Source organism: Salvelinus sp. IW2-2015, linkage group LG27, assembly GCF_002910315.2.
Source record: "Salvelinus sp. IW2-2015 linkage group LG27, ASM291031v2, whole genome shotgun sequence".
Classification (NCBI taxonomy): domain Eukaryota; kingdom Metazoa; phylum Chordata; class Actinopteri; order Salmoniformes; family Salmonidae; genus Salvelinus; species Salvelinus sp. IW2-2015.
In genome coordinates this window covers 13,667,260-13,684,057 of record NC_036867.1, presented here as the reverse complement: position 1 = coordinate 13,684,057, position 16,798 = coordinate 13,667,260, and the positions used below count along the sequence as shown (strand labels likewise).

Sequence of the window (16,798 nt, the reverse complement as noted above, 5' to 3'; positions counted from 1 at the left end):
TGTGGATTTAGTTTCTTTGCCTGAAGATTTTGTTCTTTAATTAAACCACCATCTCTAGTACTGCTGTGTCTGCCTCATCTTCTGGGTTCTGACGATTATTAGTGACTGTTTCTCGCACCGGGTCCTGACAGTGTTTAACATGATTTTTGAATGACTACCTAATTTCTGTACCACACATACGTAAGGGCCCTCAGTCGATCAGTGAATTTCAAACACAGTTTCGACCACAAAGACCAGGGACAAAGACCAGGGAGGTTTTCCAATGCCTCGCAAAGAAGGGCACCTATTGGTAGATGGCCAAAAATAATAAAAGCAAACATTAAATATCCCTTTGAGCGTGGTGAAGTTATTAATTACACCTTGGATGGTGTATCAATACACCCAGTCACTACAAAGATACAGGCGTGGGGACTTTAAAACCGTTACAGTTTAATGGCTGTGATAGGAGAAAACTACATTGTCGTTGATCCATCCTCAGTTAACTCCACAATACTAACCTAAATGACAGAGTCTAAAGAAGGAACCCTGTACAGAATAATAATATTCCAAAACATGCATCTTGTTTGCAACTAAGACACTAAAATAATACTGGGGGGAAAAATGTGGCAAAGCGATTCACTTTCTGTCCTGAATAAAAAGTGTTATGTTTGGGCCAAATCCAACACATTACTGAGTACCACTCTCCATATTTTCAAGCGTAGTGGTGTTTGCGTCATGTTATGGGTATGCTTGTAATCATTAAGGACTGGGGAGTTTTTCAGGATAAAAAGAAACATAACGGAGCTAAGCACAGGCAAAATACTAGAGAAAAACCTGGTTGTCTGCTTTCCACCAGACACTGGGAGATGAATTCACCTTTCAGCAGGACAATAACCTAAAACAGATGGACAAATCTACACTGGAGTTTCTTACCAAGAAGACTGTGAATGTTCCTGAGTGGCCGAATTACAGTTTTGACTTAAATCTGCTTGAAAATCTATGGTAAAACTTGATCAACAACCAATTTGACAGAGCTTCAATAATTTTGAAAAGAGTAATGGTCAAATATTCGACAATACATGTGTGCAAAGCTCTTAGAGACTTACCCAGAAACACTCACAGATGTAATTACTACCAAAGGTGATTCTAACATGTATTGACTTAGCGGTGTGAATACTTATYTGGTATTTCTGTATTTCATTTTCAATACATTTGCAAAAATGTATAAAAACATGTTTTCATTATGGGGTATTSTGTATAGATATATTTAATCCATTTTGAATTCTGGCTGTAACACAACAACATGTGGAATCATTTCTGGAGACACCGATAACTTCTATGGAATCTGGCYTCTATATACAACTTCTGATGAGCTTTTACAAAACAGAAGTTTGAATATCAATCTAAGGTCTTAGATGGACTGTAATATCTCACACTATCAAAGAAGAGTTAATGTACTTACTTCCTCTATATGTTTTTCTCCCCATTTGTCTGTGTAGGCCTCCTTCGCTGGCCGGCAGCCCGGCGTTCTCCGACATCTCCCTCATCCGGATCTCCCCCCACCGGAACCCCTCCGTGGGGGCTGAGTCACCATTTAACCCTCCGCACCCGTACATCAACCCCTACATGGACTACATCCGCTCGCTCCACTCCAGCCCCTCCCTCTCTATGATCTCTGCAGCCAGGGGCCTCAGCCCTGCAGACGGTAAGTCCCCACACTCACAACACACTTGCTGCTTCCGGAAACGCCACCCTGTTCCCTACAGTTCCCATAGGGCACTGGTCAAAGTAGTACACTATATATGGCCCTGGTCAAATGTAGTGCACTTTATTGGGAATAGGGTGCCATTTGGGAGGCTGAAACTCTTCCTCTCATGAGCCCCCATACAGTCATGCATTATGTTAAGGCATACAGAGTCCCACCATATCCGTTGATTCAGATCAACATACTACATACTTTTCTGTAATCTATCTTTCACTTGACTATAAATCCCAGCGCTAGCTAGCTGTACTTAAAACAATGCAATGTTGTACAGTACCACAGAGACCTGGCCCTCAGAGTCCCTAAGGGCCCTTAGCTTTGCAGGAAAATGGTCTACTTTGTTGGTGATCAATAGGTTCAGCTATTGAGAGTGTACAGTGTTGATCCCTGTTATGAGGTGCTTCATGTCAATCAAAGGTCATGACAGAGGTGACTGCATTCATTTACTTGAACTGTGTGCACGTGTCTGTCTGGCACGTGCACATGTGACTTTCTTTTGGTGTGTGTGTGTGTGTGCAGCACGTGCAGCGTGTGACTGTGTGTGCGTAGGGGGAGGTTTGACGGAGGTTCTTCTCTTTGATCTGGGGAGCAGTGGACCTCTGGAGGATGCGTCAGGGAGCAGGGGTCATGTACAGAGAGAAGTAGAGGGAGGCTCGGGTTCAAGGACCAGGGAGGAAATGGCACTAGGGCTCTGGTCAAAAGTAGTTCCTTGCATAGGGAATAGGGTGCCATTTGGGATGCTGGCATGGTGCCCTGCAGGGACCGTTTTGGTTCCAGTCATAGATACAGACTGGGAAATCAATTACTGTCTGGAGTGTGTGTGCTTTTAAACATTCTCAGCAGTGCTGCTCTGCTCCATCCTCCTGGCCTGGAGCTTTAATTGAAGCCTGGAGCTCACTTACTGAACAAGGCCAGCCTCCCCTACCTCTCCCAGGGGCCATTGGTAATCACAGCCTTGGCTGGCTGTGTTCCATTCAGCTCGAGGAAAAGTTGAGGTGATTGTATTTGAGGCAGTTGAACGGAATGATACGACCACGCTGTTATGACATTGTCACGAAACAATTGTGTGGTGTTCAGCTCATGTGGCTTGGTTACTGTCACGGGTGCAGTCAGCTATGTCGTGTGCTCCAAATGGCACCCTATTCCCTGTGAAGGGCACTACTTTTGACCAATAAGGCTCTGGCCAGACGCAGTGCACCGCATATGGAATAGGCTGCCATTTGAGACATGACAGGGTCTCCAACTAAGTCCCTCAGTTGACCTCTGAACTACAGCTCCTATTAGGCCTTTACTGGTCTCCTACCTTGTCCTCAAGTGCCTTGGTGAAGAGTTAGATAGAATGGGGGCACTTCCTCTATGCAGGAACTGAGAGCCTCTTCTCATCCTGGTCCCCCACTCTCAATCGCTCCTCCTCTCAACATGCGTGGCGCTCTGTGCTTTAACACGAGGCGGGCACTTTGGAAGGGGGTTTTATTCCTAGTTTCTCTATTACAGAGGGAATTCTCTGCCAGCGTTGCGTCACATCAAAATGCTCTTTGTGCTACATCAACTGTAAAAAATGGGAAAGGAGGCAACTATTTGAATCAATCAAACAGTTAATTAACCTATCAGCCTTTTATGTTGTGAGTGTATTGTCGCGCCTATAGGTTTTCTCCTATTTCAGTCTGCACAGATGTATTTTTACTGGAAGTACATCTGAATAATTATGAATTAATTAGCTGAATTGGTGGAAGATTTGAAGTGGGTGGGATTTAGTACCACCTATCTCTTGCTCTTTTTTTCATCTACCTCCCACCATCACTCTCTCTAACCCTCTCACTCCTCTTCTTCTCACACTGGTGGTGACAGAGACTGTACTTACCCCTCTCATCCCATTGTTGCTCTTAAGGAGGGCCCTGTGACACCACCTACCACCAACTCCCGAGGCACGCTGAGCTGCTTCTCCTCCACGTCAAATGCCACACAAGTCCCCCATCCTCCCCACCCCACTTGCCCCCAGGATGGCACTACCCATGCCAGGAAATTCTGCAAAGCCCTTTCTGCGTACGAATAGAGAATGAGGCACATTACAGTTGAATGCAGAAGCAAAACTAAAGCGGAACAACGAAGACAATTAAGAAACTCCCCCCTCCACTTAAGACATAATACCCAAACCGAATTCATTTGGCAATTTCTTCTTCCACCCAGTGAACCAATCAGAGATGCATATTGCCAGGCATACAGGCCGGCCTTGAGAGGAGATCTTTTCATCCCGCGTTTAATTTCTTTATTTATTTKTTCTCTTCGTTCTTTAAAATGGGAAGAAAAATAGAGGAATTAGCCGTAACACTTTGTGGGCTAAACTGATTTCATATTTGCATCCAAAACCACAGTGTCAGTCTTTTGTTCTCTCTCTTCTCTCCCCCTCTTTCTAGCCTTTTCTTGGTTGGGATATTTGCATATGGAAGAACGATTCCAGATGTTTATTTTTAGGATACGGTTCAAGGACTTATAGCTCTCTATAACTAAGGGAAGAGGTTGGAAAGAGAGGCAGATTCAGAGGGGAGAAAGAGAGAGAGAGAGAGAGAGAGTGGGGGAGTGGAGGAGAGAGAGAGAGAGAGTGATGGAGATGGAGAGGGGGCAGATTCGGAACGTGTTGCTGTTCTTTATGCATGCAGATCTGGGCAGATTCGGAACGTGTTGCTGTTTCTTTATGCGTGCAGATCTAGGCCTTTTGTTTCTCATGGAGTTTTAAGGAACAGAGTGAAAGAGCAGGTTGAGTATCTGCATCCTGCAGCCCTGCTACGCTCCATAACACACACACACACACACACACAACACACACACACACACACCACACACACACACACACACACACACACACACACACACACACACACACACACACACACACACACACACACACACACACACACACACACACACACACACACACACACACACTAAACTTACCCATTGGCAAAACAACATCGGATGAGATATGATATGCATATACCTGCATGAATGAACAGTTCTGTTTAAAACCAAGACGTACAGTACTGTAAACTCTGAGTAAGCAGCTTGAAATCCCATCTGGGACCTAGTACACTACCTCAAAGCATGTCTGCATCCAAATGACACCCACTCCCTATATAGTGTACTTTGTAATGCAGATCATGCTCCTCATACATCAGTTCTGTTCCACTCTATACATGATGGTGTTGCTAATGTGCTCATTACATTACATTACATTACAGATGTGCTGAGTGTTGATCTACTGTAAGTTATCATGTATTTGCAGGTGTTTTGTGGTAGGCGTTGTAGGCTCTCTTATGGTGTCATTATCTCACCTAACATGCATGTCTACCCCGTCCCCTCTTCCCCCCCTCTCTCTCTCTCCCTCTTTATCTTCCTGTCCTATCTGCTTCCCTTCACCTCCTCCCCCCTTCCTTAGTCCCTCACACAGGCCTGACCACTGCAGAGTACTACACCAGATGGCTCTCCTGGCGGGCCACCGTAGCCCCTACACGGACCTCCTCCCTCGTGGCCTCCACGGCCGGAGCCACCAGCAGTGCCCTGCACATGGAATATCTGCAGGCCGTGGAGAGTAAGTCTGCACTGAGCTCAACATACTGACCCAAACTTCCAAATTCAATGGCTGTTTGTGTGTGTGTGGGGGGGTCTCTGTGTGTCTGTCTGTCTGTGTGTGTCTGAATATTGTAGATAGTGCAGGGAGAGTAATACACCTATCTACATCAATCTGTTTTAAATGGAGCAAAACAACAATCCTACCAAACGAGGAAGGAGTAGCAAGCGATTCTAAACTGACATGATTTAAATGAGCCATTGTCTTAACGTGCTGGGCTCAGGCCTGCCTGTGCAGAGGACTTATGCTAATGAGTTATTTTAAAGTGTAAATAGGAAATTAAAGGCACACGGAATCTTAGGGAAGGTCGGACAGCCTCACCCCTCTCCCTTTGATGAGAAGGTATTTAGTCAGCCAGCCGTCGCTTTCATGGAAATCCGGGGTGAAATCACCCCCCTATTCCTCCGAACAAACTAATTAAAACTAGCCAAACTTGCACGGCTATCAGAAAATTAATTGCTATTAACTGGGAATTGGAATGTCTCACCATTCATCATCACAGGGAGAAATCCTTTCTTCTGTGTCAACGTTTAAGATTAATAGAGTGAAACAAAACAATTAGGGCCACAGTTTCAAATGGGAGATGATGCCGTGGCTATGCTAGCTCTTCACTACTTCACAATCGCCTGTGATCATTGCCAGTAATAACTCGTGTTTCAACAATGTGTGTTCCACACACCCGCCAGGAAAATTAACACTTTAAAGCTCTTCCTTTGTGATATATCGTTTTTAGAGGAGAAAAAGGCATATAGAGTGTGGTGTTATCATATCAAGAGGTTTTGGCTAATAATGGGGCCTAGTTGCGTCGAAGCTATCATAGTTTCAGTCAGTCTACTTCACATCAATGTAATTAGCTTAGGAGAGTGCCWGCTTAATGAAACAATGGTGCTGTCCTGGCTGTTTGGGGCTTCAATGGACCATTGTCACATGTTTTTACGCTCTAATTAGCTAGTGCTATTAGCTAGCTCTAATAGTTTGTGCTATGCTAACATCTGTATTTGAGCTGTATAATTAAAAATGTGGCAATTTTTCTATTGCAATAGTTTGTTGTGTTTTTTACCTAAGGTAATTGTAAGCTTACTGATCAAAAGGTCCCATCCTGTCCTTCCAACCGCCCCTTGAACCCTAAGAACGACAGTGTTTTATTTAATTCAATTCAGTTGAGGTAGTGGTTGYACAGTATAGCTGTGTTAGTTTTCATATTGCTGCAAAATTATGCCCATGATTTATCATGTAGGGTATGTCCAGCGTATTGTTTAGAGGAGGAGGAGAGGAGATGGGGAGAGGAGAGGTGTTGTGAGAGGGCCAGAGGCCTCTTAGGTGGCCCTATTTTGGGGGTTTTGGGCTCCAAGCTCATGGTTTATTTTTACRGCCGTCAGTCAGTCTAGCCTGTCTGGCCCCTCCCTGTCCCGTCCGTGTGAATTAATGACGCTGTGCCTGACCAGCCGACCCATCCATAAATCACGGGGAAATTAGAGGGACACTCCGGCTACCCCGCTACGGGCCACGACGCTCCCCTCTCCCTCTCTTCTACCTCTCCCTCTCCTCTCCTCCTGGTTGGGCCATTTATCATGTGGCTGTAGCATTAATAAACACAACTCCCAGGAGGCTCATGCTGTGATGGGACAGCCCCCCTCCTCTACCCCCTCCGCGGTTCATTCCCCCCCCTCCCCATCCTAACTCACCACAGGTGGAGGCAGTCCCTCACCCGTGGACGAGGGGCGTAGTTTTTAGGAGGTTCGTTACAGAGAGATGCGTGGGGGATGTGGTTTGTGAGAGCGTTCCACAGGTCGACCAGGGGGTAGGAGTTTGACTGAGAAGTGTGGCTATCGCAGGTTCACGAGAGTCAGTGTTTGCTTGAATACAGCTGGATTTCCGAGGGACAAATTCCTCAAATGACGAACACATTTTCTGAGTTGTATTGTTGTCAGAGATTGTGTGTATGTATGTGCGGGGGGGGGGGGTTGTATATGTGAGTGTGTGCGCCCAACCCCCGTCTCTGAGACGTCAAAGAGACAGAGGCAGGTTTTTATAGAGGCCAGGGCGGAGACAATGTAGAGAGGTTCCTCTCTCCTCTCTTCCTGGAGCTCCATGCTCTAAATACAGGCCTACGTATGCCAGAAACTTCACCACACACACACAGTCAGAAACAGACACGCAGACATACACACACGCATATGTACAACTGATTTCCATGTGAATGGATGCCTCTGTAATCGCTGGATGTGTCAGGCGAGAGCGAGCGTTTGAATTTGAGGGAGGGAAGGATGGAAGGAGCGAGAGAGGGAGGAAGGGAGTGAGTACAGGGTAAGCTGGTTTTGTTTGCCCACGACAAAATAGAAAAGGAAAAACAGCTGAAATGTTTTTCCCTACCGAGTCTGAGTCACAAAGTCATTGTGTCAGTTCACGCACAAAGCGCAACATCCCCGCAGTGTCTTCTCCCTCTGGTTTCTCCTCKCTCCGCTTCTTTACTTCTCCCTCTGGTTTTCCCTGTCTCGTTTGTGACATCTCCGAGTGAAAATACAACAAAAGTAATTTCTTAATCTGTACATGCGGCTCATTGTGTGTGGAGAGAGAGAGAAAGCAATAGAGAAAGGCAGTGTTGTTGGCTGCTTGGTACCTTTTCAAAGCCACTTCCATTCAACATTGACTGCATTTGAGTACTTGATTGCCATAACCCAGTCAGTAAAGAGCTTTGACATAAAAGGCATCCCTGTGTTGTCTTATATGAAGTTCATCCATTGTCAGTTGCACACTTACATTCAAAATAACCTTTTGTTTGTTAAATGAATTAGGTATGTCTCAGTCAGTGAAGCTCAGTCTATGGCCCCTCTATGTTTGTCTGTGTTTTATTACCTTTATTTAACTAGGCAAGTCAGTTAAGAACAAATTCTTATTTTCAATGACGGCCTAGGAACAGTGTTCAGGGGCAGAACGACAGATTTGTACCTTGTCAGCTCGGGGATTTGAACTTGCAACCTTTCGGTTACTAGTCCAACGCTCTATACACTAGGCTACCCTGCTGCCCCACTTTGGTTGAAGCCAAGACAAACCAATAAGACAATGATATGATAAAGCACAACAGATGAATTAATCTCTCTCTTTCACCTAGTAAGTTTCTATCCAAAGAGGTTCTGTGGACTGCAGCTTCTTTGGGTCTAATGTCTCTACTCTACTGCCGTCCTCTCCTGCAGGCTCTCGGTTCCCCAGCCCCAGGCTGACAGCGAGGCCCAGTCGGAAGCGGGCCCTGCCCATCTCTCCCCTGTCGGAGCACAGCTTCGACCTGCAGACCATGATCCGCAGCTCGCCAAACTCCCTGGTCACCATCCTCAACAACTCCCGCTCCAGCTCCTCCACCAATGGCTCTTACGGACACCTCTCTGCCGGGGCCATCAGGTACGGGATAAGGCCTGCAAAATTCCAGTAACTTTCCCCAAATTCCCAGTTTTTCCAGAAATTCTGGTTGGAGGATTCCCGGGTTTCCGGCTTATTTCAGCGATTTCTGAAAAACCTGGGGATTTTGGGAAAGTCGGGTACGGGATGATAAAAAAGGGCCAACATCGTACACAAACATATCTTTCGGTCACTCTGGAGGACTGTGGGTAAGGGGATGGAGGGCCTGGGGCAGAGCCTATGTTTGTGTGGGATGTTGTTCTAGTGGAGGCGAGAGGGATGTATTAGGATGTGGTGGACCAGTGAGGTTTCCCAAGGAAAGGCAAACAACATGGGAGGAGGGCTGGCTTAGAGTCAATAAAGTTGGCTATACAGCACGGACAGATTTGTCACCAGGCTACTGTGTGTGCGTGTGTCTTCTCTGCGCCCCATCTCCTGGTGGGCCTTGTTCACCTATTTACCCAGTCTCCCTGGAGGCATGTGTCAGTCATCCACACACCCTCACAAACACCACCCCCCTGATACACACTATCACCGAAATGACAGAGAAAGAAAAAGAGAGAAAAAGAGAGAGGGAGATCCATACCCGGAGCCATTGATCAGCGATCTGAAAGGAGAACCTGATCAATCACAAGCCACTGTGGCCCATGTGACAGGGCCAATGATAGGGCCCCCAGACTGATGAGTGATATGACAAGCGGATGGGCCCCCAAATGCGTCTCGGCCCATTGATTTCCACTCGGTGTCTGTAATAAGCTCAGCAGACATATGGGTCCGGGCTGAGAACAGGCGTCAGGCAGGCAGAATGAATGGAGGCCCACCACGCGTGACTGCTATTGAACCCATAGAGACTTGTGTTTACCTGGCGCTACCTCTGTTTATAGAGAGAGCTTTTACAGTACGGTGGGCGGTTTGGATTCTGTTTTAATCTATGGTGTATGTAAACACCCTAACTTTAGTGTAGATCTATGGGGAAGGAAGGGTACCCATGATCTAGGTCTTTTAGAGTAGGGGAAAGCTAGCATGCAGACTGTGCAATGTGAAGTGACTGTAGTTATAGACTATGCCTGATTATACTGTTSAGTTTGTACACAGTGGAGAGATGATGTAGTTTAACTAAGGTTGCACATTTRTAAGGTTCCCTACATTTTTATCCTTCTGATTCCGGGAATCCGCAAAAAGGGATTTCCAGAAAACCTTAGAATTTTGGGAGATTTTTTTTTTTTTAACATTATTTGTTTACCTTGATTTTACCAGGCAGGTCAATTAAGAACAAATTCTTATTTACGATGAAGGCCTGGCAAAGGACCACAACAGTAATTCACGGTGCTAACAAGCTGAACATTCATTGCCAGGGATCTGTCTTGGGCCCTGTGGCTCCAGTGTTACAACAGCATCACAGCTCCTGTCAGATTGTCCTCAGGGATGAGGAGCTAGCCCAAAAAATATATTTATTCACCCTCTCCCTTTGTTTTCCCCTCATTTTGCCTCGGTGCCATTGCAATTGCCATTTCAAATACGTCAGAATGTATTTTCATAGAGGTACAGTAAATATTGATAATGGGAAAGGTTGTTTAAAAAAAAAAATCCACCACCCGCACAAAGTCTTGTTGTATGTTGTTGTATGTTTCTCGTCAACTAAATACTAATCATGATATTGTTTCCCTCCAGTCCGGCTTTGAGTTTCGCTTACCCTCCCACCCCCGTGGCACTTCAGATGCACCAGCAGCTGCTTGGTCGGCAACCAGGGATCGTGGGTTCTGCATTCGGCCACAGTCCGCCCCTCATCCACCCCTCCCCGGCCTTCGCCACCCAGCGTCCAGTCCCTGGCATCCCTCCCCCTGGCCTGACCCCCAGCGAGCGCTCCGTCATGTCCAATGACTCCTCTCAGGTGAGAGACTTCTCCCTCCACCGCGGCAGAAGCCTCTGCGATTCATCATCACAGGTAATAGATAGATAGCGCTGCCATGTGCTAGCCGCGCGCAAGCAGCGTCCCGGGTAGCCTACACAGGTACAAGGAGCAGACAGGAAGAAGTAGAAGCAGGCCACTCCGCGCTCTGGCCTCATGGGAGTGGGGGTCCGCTGGATGTGTTGTTTTGGACTGGGAACGTCGTTCCGGAACGTTCTGTTTCACGTGAGAAACAATAAGGGCCTTGTTAGCATAGGATCCCATCACTGACACCATTAATCACACAGGAGGAATACAAGGATTAAAATTGGAATATTGACATGGATGGATGGATCCCACAGTGTTTCCCTTTACCTCTCTCCATTCCTAATGTATGTGGGGGCTTGCATTTCAAGCAAATATTCAATTATTCCTCTTTATTTATACCTTCCAATTTTGGGGGGATTTTTTCAACATGGCATCTGGTACGTTCTTCACCCTCTGAGGTTCCTAGTTGTGTTAGAGAACTATATAAATAATCTTCTGAAACCATTCCACCGTTCTGTCCAACCCTGGGGAAACAACCAGCATCATATATTACCTTGCATTTCATATAATACCAATTTCATTTGTTCTATTTCTTCAAATGCAATTACACTGCATCTATTAGCAGGATCTCAGTGACTCTAGTGTCAAGATGTCTGACTGTTAAATGGAAATGACATTCCATATTCCTGGGGTAAACATTCTAACTAAGAAGTTTAATTACACAGACACGAGCCAAGGAATCTTCCAGGCCAGTTCAGCTTTCCTTTTCCTTTTTTATTTCTGGCTCGCCTGCCTTGTAACAGGGAACTTCCCTTTGGCTCTCAGGGCCAGTCCGGCCAGAGTCAGGTCATCCAAAGGTGAAGCCGGGTAGACAACCCCTGTATAAAATCTTTGGCTTATTAAATTGCCTCGAATTTAATAGTCAACAAGCTGCGTTATGCTCCCTTTTATTAGGATGAACTAGATCCCTTGAATAGTATCAAACAGAATGTAATCATACAATTGAATGTAAATGTTAATTTATGCTCGTCATTTATGGTCATTCGATCATGAAGGATGTTGAAGTGAAGGTATTGTGGTTGTTTCCTACAGACCAAACCCACTAGTGAGTCAGCGGTGAGCAGCACTGGGGACCCCATGCACCACAAACGCTCCAAGATCAAACCGGACGAGGAGCTACTCAGCCCAGGGGCCGTATGTTGCCAGGTGAATTGAACTGCTCCACCATTTATCATGTAGTCCAATGAACAGATACTCTTATCCAGTATTAGAAAAAGGGGTGTGCTTACGGTATTATATGCTAGAAGACGAGATGAAGATAATGAACAGAATTGATGGTTTACTGCGCCGGCAGCCGTAGAATAGGATCTGGTGCTTGTACTGTTCAATTCTGTTCACACAACGCATAAACGGGCGTGCACACATACACACACACTCAGTCATTCACTCAGACGGAGAGCTTTGGGGCCAATTATGTGACGTACTGTAAAACTATTTATTTATTTGCCTGTTTCATTCGGCTGCTTGTTCGGGCTACCGCCTCAGAAGCGATAAGCCACATTGATCTTGGCGACACCAGAAGGAAATTGTTTTCCTTTTAATCAGATGCTTAAGTGAATGGAAAAAAATGAAAGAGAAATTAGACTGCATGTTTTCTAAAGGGCTCTCTGTGTGCTTGTGTCTGGAATGAGYCCTCTAAAGTGACTCTCTGCTGGTACAATAGAAGCAAGCCTGTAGACTCAGAGATCCACATTCGGTGAATGAAACTATTTTCTCTGTTCTCTCTCACACACTCTCTGTTTCTCTCCATCTCTCTCTGCCTTCCCCTGCCATTGCAGGTCGGTACTAGCAGTAGAGCGAGGTGTTTTTTACGAACCATAACTTTGCCAGAGAGAAACCTTGTACACCCTAGGCTCCCGTGTTACAGTCTCCAGTACTCTCCAGGCTGCCCAGTCATGTAATGTTAACGGTGACAGTGAAATATGTCTTGACTAATGGWGCAACCTTGAGCAGGAAGTTAGGGTTAGATTCCTGAAATACTCGGCTCAGACCTGTCGAAGCTCAACTCCCAACACAGAGCAGAGCTTTCAGTGCTACATTTCCGCTCCCAGACTCACGTTTTACTCCCTGTGTGCTGAACAAGTCCWGATTCACACGATTACACCTGTGGAAACGTGTAACAGAATCAGCGTGGTTGGTTAGGGGAGGGTAGAGTAGCGGGAGAGAATGTTTTGGTTGTGATATGACTGTGGACTTGACTCAAGAGTGTTGTAAGGAGGTCTGTGAATAGCATGTGTAACCACAGTCTTTTACTTWAACATATATATATTTTCAGCCCAATAAGTTCCGAGCTGACATGGTCMTACTTACTGTATACAATATTTCAATTTTGGCTGTTCTCTGCGCTCTAACTCTTCTCTAGTGTCTCAATGGTTAACCTCTTGGACAACCAGGTACATTTTGTAAAAAAACACTTGTTCTCACCTGACAAAAGTGAGGTGGCAGGTTAAAAAATGAATACGTTGCCTGTCAGTGACGTGTCTTTTGATTTAGATTTATTAGGATCCCCATTAGCCGACGCCAAAGGCGACAGCTAGTCTTACTGGGGTCCGACACGTAACGAAAAATACATTACAGACAAAAGATTTGACAATTTACATACATTTAAAAACATGAACATGTAGTGTGTGTACATCTATCAGTTACACATACATGTCAGTACATACACACAACAAGTGGGTCACACACTTTATTTGTTTTTTTGAAACCAGGTTTGCTGTTCACTTGCGCTATATACGATGGAAGGGAGTTCCATGCACCCATGGCTCTGTATAATACTGTACCTTTCCATGAATTTGTTCTGTACCTGGGGACTGAGAAAAGACCCCTGGTGGCATGTCTGGTGGGGTAAATGTGTGTGTCAGMGCTGTGTGTAAGTTTACTATGCAAAACAGTTTACTATGCAAAACAATTTGGAATTTCCAACACATACAAAGAAGTGATTCAGTCAGTCTTTCCTCAAATCTCAGCCAAGATAGACTGGCATGCATAGCATTAATATCAGCCCTCTGATTACAATGAAGAGCAAGATGTGKCGCTCTGTTCTGAGCCAGCTGCATCTTAACTAGGTCTTTCTTTGCAGCACTTGACCATTTGACTGGACAATAATCAAGATAAGATAAAACTAGAGCCTGCAGGACTTGCTTTGTGGACTGTGGTGTCAAAAAAGCAGAGCATCTCTTTATTACGGATGGACTTCTGCCCATCTTTACAACGATTTAATCCACACCATTCATTACCAGATTCAGCTGAGGTCTAGAATTTAGGGAATGATTTGTACCAAATACATGCTCTTAGTTTTAGAGATGTTCAGGACCAGTTTATTTCTGACTATCTATTCCAAAGCTGACTGCAACTATTTTTCGTTCAGTGACTTCATCAGCTGTGGTTGCTGATGCATATATGGTTGAATCATCATCATACATGGACACACATGCTGTGTTTAATGCAGATGGCAAGTCATAGGTAAAAATAGAAAAGAGCAGAGGGCCTAGAGAGCTGCCCTGCGGTACACCACYCTTTACATATTTGACATTAGAGAGGCTTCTATTAAAGAAAACCCTCTGAGTTCTATTAGATAGATAGCTCTGAATCCTCAATATGGCAGAAGTTGAAAAGCCATAACACATACGTTCTCTCAATAACAGGTTATGGTCAATAATATCAAAGGCTGCACTGAAATCTAACAGTGCAGCTCCAACAATCTTCTTATTATCAATTTCTTTCAACCAATCATCAGTCATTTGTGTCAGTGCAGTACATGTTGAGTGCCCTTCTCTAAAAAAAAGTCTGAAAGTCAAGTTGTTAATTTGTTTACAGAGAAATAGCATTGTATTTGGTCAAACATCATTTTCCGAAACTGTTTTCTAAGAGCTAGAAAATTAGAACCAGTAAAGGACGCTTTACCACTCTTGGGTATTGGAATGACTGGCTTCCCTCCAGGTCTGAGTACAAAGACTTTCCTCTAGACTCAGATTAAATATATAACAGATAGGAGTGGCTATAGAGTCAGCTAACATCCTTAGTTGCTTTCCATCTAAGTTGTCAATGCCAGGTTTGTCATTATTGATTGATTTCAATAATTTCCTCACCTCTCCCAAACGTACTTTACAAAATTCAAACGTACAATGCTATTTCTTCATTATTTGTTTTTTATGCATGAGTATGATGGCTCACTGTTCGTTGTTTCCTGTCTAAGTCTTCCCACTTTGCCATTGAAGTAATCATTAAAATAATTGACATCAAATGGTTTTGTGATGAATGATTCGATGAAAGATGGATTTGAATGAGCCTTTCTGCCCATAATTTCATTTAAAGTACTCCAAAGTTTTTCTCTATCATTCTTTATATCATTGATCTTGGCTTCATAATAAKGTTTCTCCTTCTTTTTGTTGAGTTTAGTCACATCATTTCTCAATTTGCAGTACGTCAGTCAGTCAGATYTGCAGCCAGATTTATTAGCCACTCCTTTTCCCCAATCTCTTTCAACCATACAGTTTTTAATATCAATCCATGGAGCCTTAACAGTTCTAACAGTCAGTTTCTTAACAGCTGCATGTTTATCAATAATTGGAAGAAGTAATTTAATAAAGTACAGTAGTACAGAGTCTGGATGCAAGTACAGAGTCTGGATGCTCTTTGTTAATCACAACCAATCAACAAATATTTGTGACATCATCCACAMAAGAGTCACAGCAAAATATTTTGCATAATCTCTTATACACTATTTTAGGCCCTGTTTTTGGAACTTTGGCTTTCCTGGACAAAGCCACTATATAGTSATCACTGCAACCAATGGGTACGGATACAGGTTTAGAACAAAGTTCTACAGTATTAGTAAAAATGTGATCAATACATGTGGATGATCTTGTTCCTGTGTTTGTAGACACACTGGTAGGTTGATTAATAATCTGAACCAGATTACAGGCACTGGCTACAGTGAGAAGCTTCCTCTTAAGCGGATAGCTTGATGAAACCAGTCAATATTCAGGTCCTCAAGAAATTAGATCTCTCTGTTTACATCGCATACACTATCAAGCATTTCACACATATTATTTAGACACTGACTGTTAGCACTTGATGGCCTATAGCAACACCACAAAATAAAAAGCTTTAGATGTGCAAGGTGAACCTGCAATCACAACACTTCAATAACACTTGGCATAAGATCTTCTCTAAGCATTACAGGGATATGGCTCTGAATATATACAGCAACTCCTCCACCATAAGCATTKTTCTATAGATGGTATATCCTTGTATTGCTACTGCTGTATCTTCAAATAAATGATCTAAGTGAGTATCAGAAATGGCTAATATATGAATGTTATCTGATGTTACCAAGTTATTGATTTCATGAACCTTATTTCTAGGCTACATATAATATGGGCTATTTTCAGCCCTTTACTGGGTATCTTATCAGAGATAGACATAATATGGAAAAGAGCAAACCAAGCAAGAGAAAAGTATATACATTCAGTAGTCSATTAATCAGTTGGTGTTTGTACGTGTGTGTGTGTGTGTGCTGTTGGGTTGAAGCTACAAACCCATAGGCTTGGCACTCTCATCCCTTCCAGGCTTTTGGGAGGGAGGGTGGACAATGAGCCTGTCTCTGGCAGCGTTCATGGCTGGGATAAGTTATTTCCTCTTCTGGCACACAGCTTCAGGATTGTCCTCGTTGAGGAAGATGTACATTCCTCTCAAGTTCTTGMCTCTTTCCAGAACAGCTACCTTGTCCTTGAACCTCAGGAACTTGACCACTATCGGAATGGACCTGTTATCTGGTCCGGTGGTGGGTTTTCCAGTCCTGTGGCCGCGTTCCACCTATATCATCCCGTGGTGTCATGTGGAGATTCTGCATTTCCATCCACAACAATGTTGTTCCGCCTTGATTGTCCCTTGAGATAATGTGATTTCTCCGTCTTTGTGAACACGGATTCCCATACAGAACGGATGTCCTCTCTTAATGACTTACAGATGACTTTCACCTTGCCGTTCTCCTGTTTAAACTCATCAAGCTGACCCTGGGAGGACTTTGTTCAGGTCC

At 44.4% G+C, this 16,798-nt stretch overlaps 1 protein-coding gene across 1 annotated transcript in view; it reads left to right on the top strand.

Annotated features, from left to right (window-relative positions):
• LOC111953336 (transcriptional activator GLI3-like) overlaps positions 1 to 16,798 on the top strand; it is a 151,443-nt gene that overhangs the window by 115,664 nt on the left and 18,981 nt on the right. The window contains 5 exon segments of the mRNA XM_070435400.1: positions 1,479 to 1,684; positions 5,175 to 5,327; positions 8,561 to 8,762; positions 10,431 to 10,704; positions 11,788 to 11,901. Coding sequence (XP_070291501.1) covers positions 1,479 to 1,684; positions 5,175 to 5,327; positions 8,561 to 8,762; positions 10,431 to 10,704; positions 11,788 to 11,901 — 949 coding nt within the window.